The 20,942-nt window shown below is 39.3% G+C and overlaps 1 protein-coding gene across 3 annotated transcripts in view; it reads left to right on the top strand.

Moving 5' to 3' along the window:
* Positions 1-20,942, top strand: part of RB195_016386 (uncharacterized protein) — a gene marked incomplete at both ends in the record, with an annotated part of 40,104 nt that overhangs the window by 15,573 nt on the left and 3,589 nt on the right. Inside the window, 10 exons of one of the 3 annotated variants that reach the window (XM_064207525.1) lie at positions 7,624-7,746; positions 10,804-10,882; positions 10,944-11,029; positions 11,161-11,205; positions 12,186-12,287; positions 13,616-13,681; positions 13,788-13,838; positions 13,899-14,129; positions 14,902-14,960; positions 15,468-15,523. In XM_064207525.1, the coding sequence (XP_064063406.1) occupies positions 7,624-7,746; positions 10,804-10,882; positions 10,944-11,029; positions 11,161-11,205; positions 12,186-12,287; positions 13,616-13,681; positions 13,788-13,838; positions 13,899-14,129; positions 14,902-14,960; positions 15,468-15,523 (898 nt within the window). Of the gene's footprint in view, positions 1-7,623; positions 7,747-10,803; positions 10,883-10,943; positions 11,030-11,160; positions 11,206-12,185; positions 12,288-13,615; positions 13,682-13,787; positions 13,839-13,898; positions 14,130-14,901; positions 14,995-15,467; positions 15,524-20,942 lie in introns of those variants that run through there. The other 2 variants (XM_064207527.1, XM_064207524.1) reach the window with 2 other exon arrangements.

The raw sequence follows: 20,942 nt of genomic DNA, 5'->3' as shown, positions 1-20,942 counted from the left end.
TTAATAAAATCGAAATGGCACATGTCAACATCTCGGAAACCACATAATATGTCTAGTTTCGAACAAAACACTTTAGAAACTGATATTGCTTCTCAACCTTTATTTCTTTCCTTTTTCTCTTGTAAGTTTTCGTGACCAACGATGACGAAGCGTGGTGGTATTGATTCTAACATCCTTTTCCTTAAATATTATTTGCGCAACGAGTGCTTGAAAATGTGGGAAGTGCACCATTCGTCCATCGATTCGGATGCTGCGTGCATTAATGTTGTTATAAAAAAAAATTGTGCAAGGTTGACATGGTGTTTTTGCAAAGGTGCACAGCAGAACAGCTACTTTTGTGAAGGACATCGCCGCAAATTTCATAGTCTTCACTGTCTGCCTTTATTCCCCGTTATCCAGGCGCATCGTTGCCGCGGCTGCTCACATGGTTTTCTATCGATTATCTTTGAAGCTGTGCAACCTCTAGTTTACTGGTTGTGTCTGTAATAAATTCGCAATAGAATTCAGTCGTGTTTCCTTCCGTTGCCTCTTTTCTGCAAATATTCCAAGAAAAGCGAAAAAAGGCACATTAGTGTTATTGACATATGCAAATGTGTGCATTCTGCATGTAAGGACTCACTCTGCACTGTGCCATGGTAAATAGGTCTTTACTTTCCCTCGTGCTTTCGGTTGTCTTTTTTTCTTTTTGTTCAATGGCTCTTTCGCTTCACTACGCCACATTATCTCCCTGAAGGTGGAGCAATCCATAGGTATCGATTCACATTAATTCGTAACCGGTTGCCAGGAAAAACTACAGATGCGAGGAAAAGAATGGAATTTGTTCATTTTCTAGAGCACACTAACACACACTCATACATTGTCAGCTGTTTGTTTACGTGCGCGCATTCCCGACGGATGTTCGCAGCGCTGCTGATATCAGTTCAGCTATGTATCGATAGTTTCGCAATCTGTCTTAGCATTGCCATGACACTTTTTTGCCTTTGACGTACATTCATTTTCAATTGTCATGTGTCATCTTTTTTCTCAATATTCCAATCGTCTGCTGTCTTCTTGAGTGGTAATTTCGTCGCTTGATTAATCTTTATATGAATTGCCGTGACAGACGTCTTGCCGTGACTGTAGAGTCTTCACCTCTACCTGGAGAGCTGGTATAGAGACTGGAATTTACTGTTATCGATGGTTATCGGTAGTGAAAAATTATCGATTAACAACTGCTCTGCTTCTAAAGGAGAAGCGGCTTATAATAACCTTGGAGATTTTGAAAATCCATAAGCCGACTCCTCTTTTGGCAACGATTTGGTGAATAAGACAGGAAGCAGGACCACTTAGTATCTTATCTTGTACTTACTCACTTAGTATTTCAACTATGCATCTTTCTCACCAAAATTCCCATTCTGTTCTGTTTTTATTCTGATTTCGAGACTTTTCTTTATGAGATTCCGCTGAGTGTAACACATTTTGCGACGATGATTCTAGAGCTGGCAGTATGTACATGAAATGGTTGATATTCTATTCTTGCAACTAGGAAAGTTCCAACTACGTTCGAAAAAGCTGTCTATGGGTTTAGTGAACTAGTCGCATTACGATTATCAGATTAGGAGCCTTTTACGCGGTAATTCTATTTTATAAACTTTTACACAATGCTCTGCATCATCGGTGCCGATGAAATGGTGCGGTGTTTTACTTCTGTATTTCATTACGATATCACGGAAAGTCAATATTACAAATTTTTGGGGTAATCGATCTTGGGGGAAAATGTAGTTGGGGAGAGGGGCACTCAGTCGCGTTCTTATTCTTATTTCTAGAAACCCTAACTTCCTTTTTTTTTTTTCTTAGTAACTTTAGCTTACATGTCATAGGTAACCTAAGAGTAGTGCTTAAAGGCATCACCCCACGAATCTGAGGTGGTGCAGATTTCAGGTGGAGTATTCGTATACGAGATGGGAGACTACGGAGAGGGAGGTGATTCCGTCCATTTCTTGTTAATTGCCGTAAAAAACGGCCCGGAAGATGCGGCGCCGCACAAGGCTGGCGCGCTCAATCGAACCTCTTGTTTTTTAAAAAATGAGAACTCCTCCGTAGTCTCCCATCCTGTATACGAATACTCCATCTGAAATCTACACCACCTCAGATTCATGGGGTGATGCCTTTAAGTGTTAGGTCCCCGACTGATTTAGTTATTAAATTTCAAAAATAAGAGCGCAACTGAGTGCCGCTCCTTCACCCCATTACGCTTCACCCCCTATCTGTTCCTTCTAGACGAGTTCGCTCGCTAAGAAATTTTGAATTTTTCGCTTCTACTATTTTTTCCAGCAATCGTCACCACCTATGTAAGTTTCGAATTGCTAATCTTTTTCTAAATATACTTTGATCTTTCCCTTTGCAGCACATTCTTCTTAGATTTCTGTCGTAGCGAAAGAGTCACATGCACATGCTGTAACATCGGTCTTCTGCTACTTTTTATATGTTTCTCACTAAAAGTTGGATGACTTGAAAAAATCCATTCTACATGATCGACGGAACTTCAAAACGATGTGTTTATTAATGGTTAAAAAGTTCAGTTTAGATTTACGTGCTAGTTGGGGCTGAAGACTAAAAGCTTTCAGTTTCTTTTCATGTCCCTTCACGGATGGATCAAATGTACTTGAGGTCAAATGTCCAAAAACTGGTGTGAAAAGAACTAAATCTGAGTTTCTGTCTGTTCGCGATTTTGCACGTGCTTCCTTTAGTTGAGTCTAAGTGACTCCACTTGCCAGCATGAATTACCATCAGCTTGCAGCTTTTCTTCTTCTGTGCTGTTAGGGATCCACGTAATCCATTAGTTACATCGTAGTTCCACACATCATACAAAACATTTCCTACTGTCAACCGTAGGACTCCTCAACTTTCATAGTGATAGATAAACCATTATAACCCAAACATAATATGCTATTAATGCAGCGTATTACAAAATTGGCGAATATATGGAGTGACAATGTATTTTACGAGTGTTCCTCCTCCCCCACCAATCCAGAAGTGGCCGCATGAAACAGCGTTGTGTGGTCTCCAACGATGGAACTAGCCCCTGTTCTATCATTTGGCGAGTTGCATCGCTGAAGAGACAGGATCACACAAGACTCTTTCACATGCATTTCTTCGGATTACTAGCGGGAATTTAGCTTGGTGACACATAGGATCGTGAGTTACACTCTTACTCTTATCTATTAGCACAGAGGTTTTAGCATCGTCAGTTTAGTTACTTGCTGGCTCTAACTTTGATGACACTAATGGACAAACTAGCTAGTTGTTTTCGAAACTGATATCCATAAATTCTTGAGGATTATTGGAGTCTACAGATGAGTCAACGAAAGAACAAATGGATTATTAGGCTATATTTGCTCGTAAGCAGATCATCCGCTTAGTTTGCAAACGACGACAGGGAATTATCGATTTCTGTGGGTGTCTGCAGTGTACTGCATCCGGGCGGAAATGCAGCGCTATGTGGAAATTTCCTAAGCTTCCATAAACTTTTGATGCTTTCCTGTTCCGGATTAAAGTGTTTCTTGTAGCGTCACCTACAGGCTGCTTTACGATGGTGTAAATACTCTCCTTTCCTTGAAACGTTCCAAGGAGAATTACCGCTACATTGCGTTTTTTTTTTTTGCTTAAAAACCCTTATGTGAATCTAATAGCCATCGCTATTGAAATTACTACATATTTTGTCCTAGTAGCATCTATATGCGATCGCAAACATTCTTCCATACGGTAGCTTCACGTGGAACTTCAGACTTCTGCATATTTATCACAAGCCATGTTTGTTTCTTGCAAGTATGTCTGTTTTATGGTCTAAATTAACTACGCTCTAACATATGCACACTCCAAAAATTTGATAGAAAATATTCTAAATTCTAAGATACCGATGTGCAGACTTGAATCCAGTTTTTGGAAAGCAGGAATGCTTTTGGAGAACGGTAGATCTTGTAGGATTCTGGTTTCCACTCGTTTCGATAACTATGACTAACTGTTCAATTTTCCTTCGGTCTTTTCATTGTTCCGTTCGCAATAATGACTTTCAGATTGTTTTTTTTTCTTTTGGAATTGGGATGTTTTAAGGAGAATATATGCAAGTTTCGGGAAGAAAGTCGCTTCCTTAATATGAATAAAATCGTAGAACAATAAAAAAATCTATTGAACTGGAAATTTCTGTTGAAAAAATATGCAGGAAGAAAGAGAAGAAAAGGGGATGCCCATTCAATTCGAAGCACTTTTCGAAAAATTGCACATTCATCATATTCGCCACTGGTACCTTTGCTGGCAGCATTCTTTTACATGGTGGTGAAATCTGGGTGTACTTTCAACTGCCGCTTCTCTGCCGAAACAAGCAGAATTCCATTTGTTTTTTTTTTCTTAAATTTAACCGGGAATTCGAAAAGAGTGATGAAAGGAGACTTACTAATGAGCCTTTAGGGTAATCGAGTATGAACATTAATAATTTGGAATTTTCTCGGAATTTCTGCGAATTTTTATGTTTTTAAAACAAATACTTGTGGAAGGAAGTGGTTTCTATAAATGTTCCTCGGTACTACATGCAAGTCAACATTGTAATGTATCCACACCGATCAATGCATTCCTGTGATGCTTATCTTCTACAGATACTTCAAATTTTCCCTTAGGGAACTGCCTTTACTGGAATATTTCCATCGGAAAAGGGTCTGTTTTTACTTGTTTGCCCTGATTTATAATCACAAATGTAGTTCTCTAGGCTTTCGAAAGCTCGTGAATAAAGCAAAAGCAGAAGAAATTTCAGCTGTTGTTTCTAATCATGTCAACCTGGGCAGACCCAGAAGTTGAACTTGATCCACATTAAGTGGACTTACTGCCTAAGAATTTATATATATTTCCTGGTAGTCAGGTGCGGTATATGGAGGATAAGTTTTCGGTTTTTGTAGTAGTTCCACTTGAAGGAATCAAGAAACTGGCGAGTTGTGATCTGTCCATAGGGACATGGGTGTAGTTTATAGACTAGGTTGTAGACTATGTAGCTTAGATCCGGTTCAACTTCGATCCCGTGCTGTAATCCAGAAATTTGAAAAAAAAACCTTGGTTGCACCCGTGCTACGTCGTCGTCTAACGTCTGTAATCCTACAGACGTAACTCAAATAAACAGCGGAAGCTGCCTCCTACCTACTGGTGGAGAGATCCCAGCATCGCCGAATTGGTGATACAATACCTTTCATACCTACTACCTAAATAGGTGAAAGGGAAGATTTAATAAGTTTTGATAGGAATTATTGTTCCGTAACTTTTTGGATCCTGAAGGCAACATACCATGAAATTAAGGGTTTTGGGACCACATTGAATAGATAGGTATGAGGGTATGGTTCATAGATATGATAGCGATCACTTCCTCTTATTCATTCAGAAAAAAAGAAAAAGGTCTTATCGCTCCCGGGTATTCTACAATTCACGTTGTAATACGAGACCACGTCTGTGAGCGAGTGGACAATCAAGGGGCGTTCGCGTTCTCACTCACACTCGCTAGCAGACGCGACACGTATCCGGAGACAAACGTAGCACGTTGTTAGGTGTCTCGTATGGGGGTTACCTGCGATAAGGCCGTTTTCCACGCCGCTTTTCCGGAGAACTGAAGGAGGAACGTATGGGGAATTGAGCATTAATAGTCGCTAATTACATTTCTAACCATATTTTCCGGTGGAGGGAGCCAACACTCTCAATTTCGTGATATACAGCCTTTAATTCTTCTTTCAGCAGCGGACTCTAATTGATTTGAAATCATTTTTCCAAATGTTCTTGTTTTTTTTTTTGTAGGGCTTCTCCTTTTATTTAAGTAAACAGATGAAAATTCTTCAAATTTGATCACGAATATTTTTTGTGGAAAAGTGTTGTTTTTGATTTTATATGTCCTCCATCTTAAACTGCTGGAATGCAGCCCCATTTGAAATGACAAGTGAGGCCCTTTTTAAATTCTTCCCAGTCATTGATTTTCTAAATTAACTCCTTCTTTGAAGGGAATTTATAGCACTACACTGTTTGTCAAAGGAACCAAACAAAAAACAAAACACAAGACGAGCACCTGTTCGCCATCCTGGGTCACGTGACCCCAAAAACATCCTGATACGACAATACAGAACTTTGGTTGTCATGCTGAGAGTCTCAAAGCTTATTTTCGTAAATTTACTAGTAATTAATAACCACATATGTAAGACAAGTCCATTCATTTTCTGCTTGAGGTGCATACATATGCCTCTGGCCTAATGCTGCTCGATTAGTTGACGGAAATTTAATGAGAGAATGAGCGCTAGGTGCATTTTTTCCGCTAACAGTGAACAGGAACATGTGCGATTAGCCGAAGCTGGAAGGTGTAACTGCTAATGGACTCGTTTGACTGAAGCACACACATGGATTTGTTGTGTTCCATATGTAGCTAGTGGTCCTCGAGCACTCAATTAGCTTGTTTGTGCAAATTAATGTCTGTGGTGCAGGTATAATAGATACAGAAAAATGAGAAGAACTCGCTTTGAGAATGCTAGTGTATGTTAAGTTTCCAGTTTTCTCGCATTTCACGAACATTTTTTTCCACCTTAGATGAGTTGCTTCGAAGTTAATCAGGAAATCTTCCCATCATGAATATAAATAGGATATAAGAGGGTCGGATAATCCCGTCTTTAAACTTTGATCACAACAGTATGCAGCGCTTCCACACACGTATCTGAGGCTGTAACGCGTAATTCTTTAAGAACGGCGAAGCATTTGCAAAAAGACTGCGCATAGGTACTTGCAGTTGAATCGCGCCATCAATTTTATAGGTGGTTTTCGTAGCGTCCCAGTAGCGCATATTCCTCCATGCAACCATTTTCGAAAGACTATTCCGAAGGAATGGGTTGCTGATTGATACACTCATCACATTCTTTGGTTTTCGGAAAAAAGTAGTCATTTACTTGCATAGAGTTTCTTTGAGTTCAAGTCTTTTTGCTTATGTCTTCACATGAAAACGAAGAACAACTGTCCAGCACCTGATGTTTGTAGAAAGACCACGGATTTCGCGTTCCAATTGCACTGATGTCAGCTGAAGTTCTCAATCAGATGTTAGCTGGAAAAAGGGAAAATATTTAGAATGTGGATGTTGGGACTTGCTGAAACGGATAAGAAACATACTATTACGACTTTACGATCCGAAGCTATTAAAAATCAAAAATTCTGAGAAGAAAACATGCACACATCCACCGTCGACTTTGCTTTGAGTTTGTGGCTTCGTTTTTCAAAAAAATCCATGCATGGATTGTACGGAACTAGTTTCCCTTCGATGTTGAAGTAATTCCTTTGAAACATTAACTTCGTTTGAGTATTTTCGCCGGTCGCATCTCTCTGATGTCGTTTCCATCTATTAAGAGGGCAAGATCCATCGCAGTGACAGGTGTTCGGCGAATGGAGTTCACAGTGCAGTTCTGATCGAGAGTTAACGCCCTCGGTCACTCGATACTTCGCAAGGGCCTTAGAGCGTCTCTTCGGCGCTCATCAGGTGTCATCCACACTGCGCGCGCCTGTCATCTAAGGATCGTTGTTAATTCGGCGGCCTTGTCTAAGCCGGCTATCTGCACTGGAAAAGTTGTCGCCAACATCAACATGGTGACTGATCCGTCATCAAATTCCACCTCATCGAAACCGCATCCAAGCGGAAACTCCTATGTTCCACGTCAACGCTTTGTCTACAAGTCGAAGAGACTAAAATTTCCAAGGGAAGAGACAGTGAGTGGAGATTCTTTGTTTATTGCTCTAAGACCAGCTTGCTTTTTGAGTCTTATCTACATTTATCTACTATTTACAGTCTTGTCTTTTGTTATCAAGAATGGTGTTCTGGATTCTTGCGTTGTTTATTGCAATTTACATGTCGTGCAGGCATGGAAATGTTTTTACTTTTTATTTCTTTTGAACCTTTTGCACCGATATTCGGGCAACTTTTAAGTTTGTGATGTTCTTCTTTTGCCGTTAACTCCTATTTTCTTTGGAAATAATTTGGAGTAGCACAGGTAAAACGTATCAGATTTTTTTTATAATGATCCATTTGCACTGGCCACTTTTTGAATGGAGTTCGTCCAAATATTTTCATCAAGGTACAGTGCCAGACAGGTGTTTATGATTGGTAAAGCTCATGTGTAAAAATTCATCACTATCTTAGTATGTATACAAAAGTGTGTCCAGTTTAATTACAAAGATCATTCTATACGTAGATCGCGGGTTTTTCTTTTAAATTCTTGTTCTTTTCCTTCGTAATTCTCAGTTTCCTAGTTCTAAAATTCATCTCCTCCAGCACAACCTTCGAATATTGCTGTTAATCTACCCACATCTTTTCTCAAAGGGCACTACTTTATGATACAAAAAGAATACGAGCGTGTTGTTGGCGTTCGAGAGAAATCGGAATTGAAAGGTCGTGAGAAAAATGAAAATAATCGCTTGATTAAGTCATGTGACTGATAAGCCTGGACAAAAAGTCTCTGCAAAACTAGCGAAATGCTGTCATTCTTGACGCAGGTATTATGTTTTGAAAAAAAAAACAACTAAGCGAAATGGTGCTAATCGAGGGCAAAATTGCTGAACGAGCACAGTCATATGTGTGTGAGGTTTACTTCCTTATTTTTGCAGCGCTGGATTTCGAGGAAGAGTTTTCCTAGTGCTAGAAAGAAACGAGAACAGCTGCTGTTTTTTTCTTATTTGTTGAGATCTCTGTGTGATTGTTCTGTTCATTATAACACTGAATTCACCACAATAGTTGGTTAGGATCTTTTTCCCTTGATCTTTTGTTGACAATAAGAAGATTATGTTGTTAAAGGCGTGTAGAAATACTTCGGCTTTAGTTGACAAATACCTGTTAGGCTAATTTCCTAACAATCTCCTAACTTTTTCTTCGTTGTTATTAATTTTTTGAAAAGGAAAATGAACGCATAATGTTGACACCTCATTGAGAATAATGGGAAATGTCTACTATCTCGGGCTTTTTTTTTTTGGAGAGGGGGGAGGGTGCGGGGAGTTAGGCCTAGTTTTCATGACAGAGTTTGTGAGGTTATTTTGGTTCAATTGAGATTTCATCGAGCTATGCTGTCAGGGCTGGCGAAAACACCAACGAAAAGTCATTTATTTGACTGAACTGCATCGGAAAAAAAGAAAGTTGTTAATATTACACAAGTGCGTAGCATGTATTCTCATAATATGCAAGATATATTATCCATCATGGCCTCTTCAACAGTTCCTGTTAATTCTTCCCCCGAATCCTTTTCACAAACACCGTACAGTTAGTGTATACCGTAGCAAGAGCGTGGGGACCATTTTACTCAAAATTAGTGAATCCGTCAATAACTCTCGATGAACACTTTCTCAAATTTGCCAAAGAAAAATCTTCACCGCTATCTTCGAACAGCGTACTTTCGCTTCGAACAATCTGTTTCCAATTGCGTGCACTATTAACGTGGATCGGTCGTGACAAATCTTATAAGTAATCTAATATTAGATGTAGTGTTTTCAAATTAAATAAAAGATTGGTAAGGAATTGATCACGATAAAGAAGAATAAGATATTAGTCAAAAAATGGGTCTCTTGAGAAATTTGAAACAAAAAATTCTAGCTATGAGACTAACTATGTAGTTTACACATTGACGACATACATGGTTCATAGCAGAACAAAAATGTCACCAACCGAATCAAGCAAGCGAAGCAGTGTTATTTTATTTAATAATTATAGTAGTATCAGTATTTAAATGTTCTTTTTACCAGAAATAGGTTGATTCAGTTCCCAATAAAGAATTTCAATGTTATATTTGCTGCCAGATGATCGTCTGTTTACGTGTCAAATTTAAAGCATCGAATCTCAATCCACTCGATTCTCGAGTGAATTAGAAACGATTGAAATTTGGTTAAATTGAGACTAATTCGATCTGGACCTAATTACTCCGAACAAATAAAGGCATCTCTCCACGAATCTGAGGTGGTACGGATTTCAGGTAGAGTATCCGTATACGGGATCGTAGATTATGGAGAGGGGCGTGATTCCGTCCATTTTTTGCTAATTGCCGTAAAAAACGGCCCGGAAGATGCGGCGTGTGCACACGGCTGGTGCGCTCCAGTCGATCTCGTTGTAGAAAGTAGCGCGCCGGAACGCTCGAAGCCGTATCTTCCGGACCGTTTTTTATGGCTATTATTAAGAAATGGACGGAATCACCCCTCTCCTTAATCTACGATCCCGTATACGAATACTCCACCTGAAATCCGTATCACCTCAGATTCATGGGCTGATGTCTTTAAGGAATTTTCAAATGAGTCCAGGTGGAACTGCTTTGCTAATACTATAAAAGTCACTTCTCTGCAATAACGTTAGCTCAAATCTGAATTTAATTCGACCTCTCTTATTCCTTAGTTAGATTCTACATTCTCATATATGTATTATCTTTACTAACGACTCATCACTTGCTGAACCATCCGCTTTCTCTCTTCTCAGCTCTGACAATCACAACATTTTCCTTCATAGACTATGTTTATGCCTTTAGAAAAATTGCAAAGAAAAGAATTACTCTCTTCAATGATGTTTTTAACCTTTATCATATTTGATAATCACAGAATTCAATACAAATGGAGAAATTTGCGCTTTTTCCCTTCACATTGCTATGGTCATTTACTTCAGTAAGACACATGCATCAAGTTTATGTTTTGGTTGTTAGCAGATCCCTAACAATAGCCTTTAGCCAAAGTGCTTATCTCGTATGCTGAAAGTTATGCAGTTTCTGGTTACAGGTGCTATGCGTTGTTTTGTTTCAGGCAAGTGAGCAGCCGGTCAATACAAGGCCAACACCCAAGCGAAGCATGGAAAAAGAAACCGAAGAAGTAAAGCCTCAAGGTAGTATGAGTGTTTGCTAAGTGCTTCCTAATCAATCAAATTAATAATCTATACCTTTCAGAGCATTCAAGCCCCGCACCAGAAGCTGTTGCTACTGCTGGTGGTGGTGGTGGTGGTGGAGACGACAATTTCCCCATCACTTTAGTGGTAAGCATCTTATTTCTTACATTTTGCGTTAGAAATGTTCTCTTTTTTTACTCGTCATTGTGCGTTTACGTGATCGTGGTTCATAGTTCTGGTTCCCTCAGTCGAAGCGGGTCAATAAAAAAGTTTTTCAGGAACAATTTCCACGCGATCAACCGGATTCTAGTAACGCTGCGCAGGTGAGTGCTATATTACTGATTTTCTATTTATACTCATTATGAAGTTCTTTTTGTTGCATGTTTATTATGCTTTACTGTGGCTTAATGTATTTGATTATGAGATATGTGGAGAAATTCAACCATTGGATACAGTTCTGTACGGAATGTTGGAGTTATTCAAATATTCAGCATGTAGATGTAGCGGTGCATTCAATGTTATACAATAGTTCAGAATTTTTAGTACTCAAAGAAACCGTCAAGGATCTTTCATCGAGTCCTTGTTTCATTGCTAATGTAGAATAATTTTTGGGGTCTCTACTTCTTCAGGGTTTGTAAAGATTGAAGTTTTTAAGAATTTATCCGAATTGTACTTGATATTAGGAATGAAACTCGAGATCTTACCTTTTTCCTTTGGGATACGAAGTCCAACCTTCTAACTTATGATGACATGATAGGATTCGGTTCGTGGACCTACTGAATTTCTCAAACATGGACGGTTTTTTAAACCAACAAATGGGTCTTGAAGATATTCGAAATCTTATTAGGCAATAAAAAAGATAGAGGACAAATTCTCTGGCGTATCAATCCATTTGGGACGCGTCAACGCATGCAATTCGTAATCGCTGAGGTTTTCTGAACGCGTGTTGGCCTATACAGTGTTTATATATACTAGGCAAAAAGTTTTTGTAAATGTTTGTTTTGCTCTTGCCATACTTCTTTGATTTGCAGCAAATAAATTTCACGCTCCTGAATTATTAGGAGATTGGTAAAAGCGGAAAATGGATTTCTCGTGAGTGGCTTCCTTAGCTGGAAAATTAGTTATTATGTTTGCTCAGAATGAAGCAGAAATACAACTTTCTTTATTAGAAAGTTCATAAATACCTTGCAAATTTAAGTGTAGACCCCTTATCCATTCACGACTTATTACGAGAATATTTCGTATTTGAGTGTATTAGTGTGTATTCAGCATGGTGTGTTCTGTCCATAGTTTTCGTTCTTAGGACGATAGCTTGTCCCTCGAAGGCAGTATCCCGCTAGAACCAGTTCCAAGCATGGATGTAACGCCTGTAGAGACTGAAGAAAATAATGAAGTTCAAAGTGAGGTATGTGATCGAAGAAGCTCTACAGTTGTTATTCATTGTGCTCTTGTTGTCTAATGAAATATTTTTGAAGCGGTATACAGTTTTAATCATTTTTTGCATCAGTTTGTTTACTTCTGATTCCATTATAGTACTATAAGTCTTAGCTTTTAAGATATGCAGTGGCTAGTCAATCGGTATCAATAATATCGTGAATTTTTTTCTAATGTTTAAGCTATAACATTCCAGTGCGTGAACTCTTCAACTCATTTTATCAAAGGTTTGACTAACTTTTCGGCAGTTTACGGCTTTTAGGGATTTCCTCCAATATTACGTAAAAAGGAGTGTAACTAACCAAAAAGAACCCTAGTAGATTTTTCAAACTTAAATTTAAATCCTACGTCTTATATGAACGTGTGAACTGACCTCATTTATGAAGGCTTTGTTCACTACCTGTCAAATCTTTTAAATTTGGGAAAGTAGCCAATATTAGTGGGTGAAGTAGTTTTAAATAAAGTTTGGAAAATAAGAGAAGGGATTATGGTCCTATGGTCCGAAATCCAAGTGTCTTTCCGAGTCCTTCGTGAAGAGAGCATATGGCGAAAATAACAGTATTGGCATCTCTCCACAATTAGATAGGGGCTGGAATGTAGTTCTCGAGTATGCGCGTGATTACGCTCAATCTAGCCTTGTAATCCAGAAAAAAGGCGTAAGAAGCAGCTTTCGTTGCACCGGTCTCCACTGCGATGCAACTTGTTGCGCTGTCGAATGTGAGCAATTCAGCAATGCAATAAAGGCTGTTCCACACACCTCTTCCAGGATTATTTGTAGGAAATGAGCGTACTCAAATTCGTATCCGTGAGCTACATCATCATTCCTATGTATCTAGTCGGAGGCAGATCCCAACAGTGTCAGTTTCCTGTTTTGCTGCCTTTAATAGTTGTATGCAAAATAAGTTGATGTATTATGTAGATATTAGATATATTTTGAAAAAAAATATTTATCCTAGATTAATAAATGGTGAGCACTCGTATAAGATAGCACTGGGGGAGGGGTACTCTTAAATTAATTACTAATTGTTATTGGACTATTAATAAATATAAAATACTATTATTACTAATAATAATTATTATTAATTACACTATCAAAAGCAGCTTTATTTTTCGTTCCCTTCTCTATGTGCATTTACTGAGTTGAAAACGTAAGGACGCAACTGATCCCTAGTGAAAGAGCTTCTTGTTGGTTAAAAAAAAACGCTTTGTGGATTGGGATAGCGTTCGTGTTTCCTCTATTGCCGCGCTTACACTTCGCTCCTATCATCTCCGGGAATCAGATACCAAAATTATTTTTAGGTGGAATCTGCTCACAAAATCTCATTCCGGAAAAGTATCGATTCTGATCCCGGAGACTTTGTTAAGGTTCGAACCTATTTATGATATTCTCCCTGAAGAAATTTTTCTATAGTTGTTTTCTAATAAGAGATGATTTTGTTTCAAGTCATATTTAGAAATATTTTTTTCACAGATCGAAAAAGCAGATAATGGCAGTTCTGACGTTGCTGCTGTCGAAATCAAGGTATGCTCTTGTTTTGCTTATGCTTTTCGCTCAACCGTTGAGGTCAACTTCGTTTTGCAGCAACCATCGCCTCCAATTATAGTTTCATCAAGCAGTACGGACGAGGAAAAGAAAGAGCCAGAAATTCTGAAGCCTGCGGAAGAAGTGCAGGAGAAACGGGAGGAAAAAGAGGAGAAAAAACCTGAACCGCCTAAACCACAGGAAACCAAGGAGAGAAAAGCAGGAGAAAAGGCTAAAGACAAGTCACCGACTCATTCCCTATTGACATGGATCCATGAAAATCCGATCATGGTAGGTATTTTGGGAAAAGAACTCCCAAAGGGGGAGTTTGGTTCTCTCATTTTTTATCTTCTGTTTTTGTTCACTTGTACAATACTGAAATTTATTATTATTAAATTATTTATAATAATTTTATTTAGCCAAAGGATTCTTAGTCTCGAAATAAGCGATGATTATTTTCGAACTATTTGTTGTTTATTATTTAGCATTTACTTTGAAGTTTCTACGAAAGAAATTGCGAAGATGAGGGGGGAGGTCTAGTGGAATGACTAAAGAAAACTTTTCTAGACATATATCCTTTCATGAGCAGAACTCCTGCGGGACTGTTTTTGAATAGCAACTGGCGAGATCATGGTTAACAGTGCTAATGCTCGTATATTTTGCTAGCTGTCTTAAACATGAGGTGTTTTACATTATTTTACACTTTATCTAGGTTATACTTTTGAAGTAGTTCAGTTTTTAAGGTCGACTTTTAGGTAGGAAAGGGAGATAGAAGGCGCCTGCATTCGCCTAGACCAGAAAGATGGAAGAGGATTGTACAAAATGAAAGAGCGTACATTTTGATTTCGGAAAGTCTTATTTGTCTTTTTTTGAAAGAACTAAGGTGCAGACTCAATACATATGAGGGTCGACTTCTTCATTCGGTCGTTTCCAAAGAAAGGGTGTGTTTATGTAGTGTAATAGTCGTTTACGAAAAACTTCAATCTTCTTGTTTAGATTATCTGGCCAATTTTCTAAACTAGTTCTTTATGGCGCAAGAATGATCTAGCAAACTGTTTTTCAGGCACGTTGCTGTGCTGCTACGGCAGCAGTTGTGGGCGTGGCCGGAATTGGCTGCTTCGTGTATGCGAGGAGGATCCGTTCCGGTGGTGTTTAATTCGATCGACGTAACGACGTACGTAGGAGGACTGTAGACAGACTACGTAACAAACTGCGTTCTGCTTTATTGCCTCTTACCGTATAGAGGTATCTAGAACAGAATCTCTCTACTCCATCTAATGTGACACCCATTTGTTCGGGTTCCTTACGAATGCCTTGTATTGTATTTGTTCGCACATCTTATGTTAATGCTCTGACGTTCATTTGGAGCCTTTAGGTTTCTGGAGTTGAATCTTCCAGAAAATGTTACTAATAGTATATCAGTTCATTCTCTCAGACTAGATTATTTATTTCCCGTGAAAATTTTGTATATTGTGCAGTCGGTTTCGGTACCTTGAATAAAATTTTCCCAAATTTTTGATAGATATGCCTGATTTTGCGTTTCCAGAACTACAACCTTTCTCATATGATTTCATTTTCGAAGAATTTTTATTCTCATCTTCTGGAAATTTCATACACAATTCCTCTTAGGTTCGCCCGTGCATTGAAAAAAGGCTTCGTGACAACACGAGTTCCTGCCAAGCAATGTAAGTTCACCATCAGTTCTCTGGGCTTTTTTTTCTGGCAGTTGGCTTGTCCGTGAGGAGAAACATTTGAAACCTGTCACGTCAAGCGGTCACGCTGCAGACGTATGAGGTCGTGATCATGTCGTACATTCCTTGCATTCTCCTAGTGCATCGCTTTGCACTAGAAATATTCGTAGATTTATGTGGAGTTGTTGGGTTTATTTTTTGCCGGGTACGCTTGATAAAAAGTAAAGGTCACTCGTCCTAAAAGTGCGACTAGTGGTGGATGGTTGTGGCCGTTCCAATGGTAAGATTTTTGATCCTATTAAGTTACCAGATGCGGATGTCCTGCTCCAAAAATATGTCGCCCCAAGAAAGCACCTGTGGTGTTGGTGGAAAATTGTTCTGGAGTTATCGGACTATGGTTGCATATGACACTAATCATGTTGCACAGATGGCTTATATTCCTACACAAGTGGAACGGAACGTTTGTCGACCATCCGTCGCCTTTATCTATCAATTCTGGTGTATTCTCGTCTATCGTCGCAGAAATTGCCTCCATTTGGAGAGGAGCTTTGCTGCTAAGAGGGTGTACTTGGTACAGAATCTAAAAATTAGATTGTCATCCAGATTGACCAGCCTAATTTAATTTTTTAATTAGCCCAAGACCAGTCGATCAATTGCATTTCCTCCATACAGTGCGTTCAGTTGAAGGCCGGTCACCTGGATGATCTCTTCCCGTACTCAAACTTGAATGCTATATTTGTATGCTGTATTATCTGCGCTGACAACCGTGCAGAAGAAGCGCAATTTCACTACGATTATCTGGATTCTTAAGGCATGAAATCTGAACTTCTCTGAATAGATTCCAAACGAACGATTTCTAGCTCTTCCTTCCCGGAAAATTGGAGCAAAAGTGTAATTTCACTACGATTATCTGGATTCTTAACAAAGTTTTGGTTTATCGATGTCGTTTCCCCTTGCATTCATTATCTATTTATGCAAATCAGCGCCTTTCCAAACAGGTGTCTTTCCTGCGATTCGCATTTACTACGCTTATCGAGTTCAGCTTCAGATTTCGATATTTGTCTTGCTTTCTTTCTACTGTACACCGTATTAGCTTCCATTTTTTTTTTTTTGAATAATAGTCGCACCGATCGTTCGAATATTTTATCGTCGCAATCCCCCTCGATTTCATGCCAGCTTTCCCGGTTGCCTTGTTCGGGACATGAGAGACCTCTAACTCCACCGTACTTTAATCTACCAAAAAAATTTCGCATATTTCAGGGTACCTTATCTGCATTCAATGTTGAGACTGTATCTCGGCAAAAATCACAAAAATGAATGCGAGCTGATGGGAGTGGAGTTTTTTACAAAAAAGTATAACAAAATGTTTTGTTGTACTGGCACAGAACTGGAGTAAGGTGTCGTTGGGTTGGGACTACTCAGTGGCGCCCTTATTTCTCGAAGTGAATGATCAAATAAATCGGCGTCCTATGATCTAAACATTAATCTTAGAGGATCTATGACATGTGAACTTAAGTTACTAAGAGAAAAAAGTAAGTTAGAGCTTCGGGAAATAAGGGCGCCACTGAGTGCCCCCCCCTCCCCAACGACACCTTCCTCCAGAACTGTTTAACGATTGCTTGGATTTGTTCAGAAAATACGAATAATAATCCAATTCAATACTGACGCATCACATCCTCGGCAGAAGCGGCCCTCGGATCAACTGCATGCTCTAGTCAATAGCGCTGTGGCGGCAATAAACTCTTTCGAGCTCTTGTAGCGAATAGACCATGAAGTGATCCTATTCACACACAATAATGCGAAAAAAGAACGACGTGCCGACTTACTATTCAGAAAAACGAAAAAGAAGCTCAGAGGAGTCTTAGGTCGAACAGGACAATCGCGCAATAGGTTGGCAAGTGCAGAGAGGCGGGCCGCTAATTTATTGACGTGTAACGAGGAGCACTGCCGTAAACTCGTCCACACAACTCAAAATTATTAATGTCATCTCACTTTGAAAATCACTCCTTCAACTGATAATTACTTTAGAAAGGTTTGTGCTTTGTAATAGTTTTATCTTAAAGTCTCAAATCCATCAGAATCAATGGAAGTGATGACGAGTTGGCGTTGCAATGTTCAACTACTCGCTTAAGCCCCAACGATAGTAATCTTCCATCAGCTGTATTAGTCATACTATTCGTATTATCTGGATCAGTGATGGGAAAAAGCTTCGCCACTGGTTTTCCGTCGTGACTACAACGACGTTCTCTTTGTTCTGTGTACTCTGACGAGCATTTTCCACTTTCTAATGTGCTGACGTCAGGAATGAATCAGGCCATCAATAGACAGTTCCTCTCCTGGCCTTCACATTCCATTTCAAACTACAGCTTTGTCGTCACAAGCTTATTCTTGCTATCCCACTCATGGAGCTTAAATCTGTGTTTTGAAAGTATTGTATCACGAGAGCGAAGTGACGTTAGGATCACTAAGCGAATTAGTCTAGAGGTGTAGTTCACGAGCGTAATCACGCCTGATTTTCGCTAGTAATCCTGAAAAGGGTGTGCGAAACAGCCTCGTGTGGTCTCGTCTCCCCAAAAACGCAACTTATTACGGGTTATCTTGATGGCAATTCGGAATACAGCTGCGATGGTCCAGTTTGCGACCTTGTGCTGCCTACATGAGCTATATTAGTGGGATTGCCAACGTTAGACCACGAAGAAATTTCTCGCCTTTTACGGCGCAACGGGTTGCATTGTAGGGTGACTGACGCAAGTAGGAATGTTTCTCACGTCTTCTTTACTCTTCTAAGCAGGACTGAGTGCGATCAAACTCATGGCTTACTTGACTTAATCGGCGAGCTCATGTCACCACCTGACGCAGTTACCCACATCTTCGCCGAGGTGTACCGTCCTTGAACACGGCTCTGCCCAACCTTCTCGATCTTCTACGAGAGCTTGCGCAGAATCAATCCATTCGTCGCTATTCCATATTTTTGTTTCCGAAAACTGATGAAAACTGGTACTTGATGTACAATAATTCCTAGTCAAACTCATAATGCTGAATTACAACCTTACCTTCATCTATCGTGGAAATACCCCAACACCATCAATTTCGTAATGTTTTGCCTTTAACGACGCTATAAAAACTATCTAACTGCTTCCTAAACTATTCTCGGTGACGAACAAATTTTCTATCAAATGTTTGAATGAATATATGTATAGAATAGAAAAAATTCTTCGCTCTGTAGATATAATACGGAAATAAATTTGCTCGTATGTTTTTTTTTCCTGAGAAAGACATGTACTCAAGGATCTTTGAAGAATTTCCCCACTGATTACATTAAAGGCATCACTCCACGAATCTGAGGTGGTGCGGATTTCAGGTGGAGTATTCGTATACGGGATGGGAGACTATGGAGAGGGGAGTGATTCCGCCCATTTCTTCCTAATTGCCGTAAAAAACGGCCCAGAAGATACGGCTTCAGGCGTTCTGGCGCACTATTTTCTACAAGGAGTTCGTCTGGAGCGCGCCAGCCTTGTGCGGCGCCGCATCTTCCGGGCCGTTTTTTTTATGGCAATTAGGAAGAAATGGACGGAATCACCCCCCTCTCCATAGTCTCCCATCCCGTATACGAATACTCCACCTGAAATCTGCACCACCTCAGATTCGTGGGGTGATGCCTTTAATTTATCCTATTTTCCTATTCTATTCCGTGTTCAGTTTCCTCCTGAATAAACAAATTTGACTCATACGGTTGAGTTTCGTCGGTAGGCGATTGTCTCGATATTTTTAGACAGGTCTTGTAAATTTTGGTTTTTCCAAAGGATTTGATCTACAGTAATTCCCAATGGAGCGGATAACCGTAGAACAAGGAGAATTCGAAGAATTTCTTTGGAATTCATTTCTAATGTATCTTCCAAGCACTTCCTTATTTTTAGCTTTTCCAATTAAAGGCAAATAAAGTGGGGGTATCATAAAGGGTATTCTGCTGGTTTTTAAGAGATCCATAAATCTCTGCATCGTGCTTTTTTGAAGGGAAGTTGAGCATCTAAAAATGGCATATCGGCAGTGAATCGTGCGTGTCATCAGACATAAAGCCGATGCGTCCTCTGAATATATAAAATCGTTCTAAAAATCAACTGAACCATCAGAATAGTTCGTTATCCTTCAATTCTCAGCCTATCTATCTCATTGTAACAAAAATGCTGCATCCAATAGTATTGATTTTTCTTCATTATCGCGGAACGACCAGTGCTTTTCATGGAAATTTCGGACGTGTCCACAAGTTGAGAACATTATATTGGAGGTTTCCGGTAAACCTGCAACACAAAATGCCGAAGTTTCTGGGAAGTTTTTCATTATTGCAATCATTTATTCATTCATTTCGTGTGGACGAGTGAAGGGTGATCTATTGAGTACCCTGTGGTGGGCTGCTAGCGAGACCAACTCACCTCCTTAATTCCAGTTATCGTCGCTTTGAATTACATAGGATTGTTTTACATTTGCAGGTTTTTAGTTTTGATTCTATTTTGCAGATTAATATATCAACAATATCTAAAAATCATTAAAGACTCACTAGCTGAAATTTTGTGTGTATATACTAATTAAAATTTCAACCCCCTTCGTTTTATTCGATATAGTTAATTAGACAATTTTTTGTGATACATAGAATGCGATATAAGTCACGTCCTAGCGATCTAGTGTATGTTAAATTGTATCGCCGACTTTTAGAATATCATCGTTACTGTTGGCGAATTATGTCTTATCTTCTTTTTTTTTAAACCAGGCTTGCAGCTCGGCGACGAATCCCTTTTCATCTCCAAATAGATGAATCAGTGTTGAATTTGTTGTTAGGCAATGCTCTAATTTCCTGTTCTGACAAAAAATTGGAGCAGTTTTTTGCTTAGGAAGATTTTATTCGCGCAATAGTAACGAGGGTACATTCTGAAAAAAGATGCGGAATGACTCATATGAATTGCGAATGATACCAGAAAAACCTACGATTTACTTACGTTGCCAGTTTTTGTAATGTAACCACCACATGTAACCACATCTACGGATGATGGTTATGTGATTTTATCGATTGCTGAACGTTCAGAGAAGCAATGGTCATTTCTTGCGAGGAGCTCACTTACCAATATTTGTGTCCATATGGATCACAAACTTTTGATTTACCTATCCGAAAGAAACTGACAAAGATGCCAGTGAAACGCGCCCCTTCATAAGAAACAAGTTTTTTTTGTTTTGAAGAGGAGAAATACAATCTACATGATCAGAGAAGAATCAGATACTTGGCGCTGGTAAATTCACTTGGGATGCAGGCGGCATTCATAAACCTTAAACGATTCTGGATTGAAGTTCAACGCATTGAATTTCAACCCAGAATCGTTTGAGGTTTATGAACTCGTCTGCCGTCTGCACGATTTGCATTGCT

The sequence above is a fragment of the Necator americanus genome, chromosome V, assembly GCF_031761385.1.
Source record: "Necator americanus strain Aroian chromosome V, whole genome shotgun sequence".
In the NCBI taxonomy this organism is placed as follows: Eukaryota; Metazoa; Nematoda; class Chromadorea; order Rhabditida; family Ancylostomatidae; genus Necator; species Necator americanus.
The sequence above is the reverse complement of the archived record's forward strand: the minus strand, read 5'-3'. Positions and strand labels throughout refer to the sequence as shown.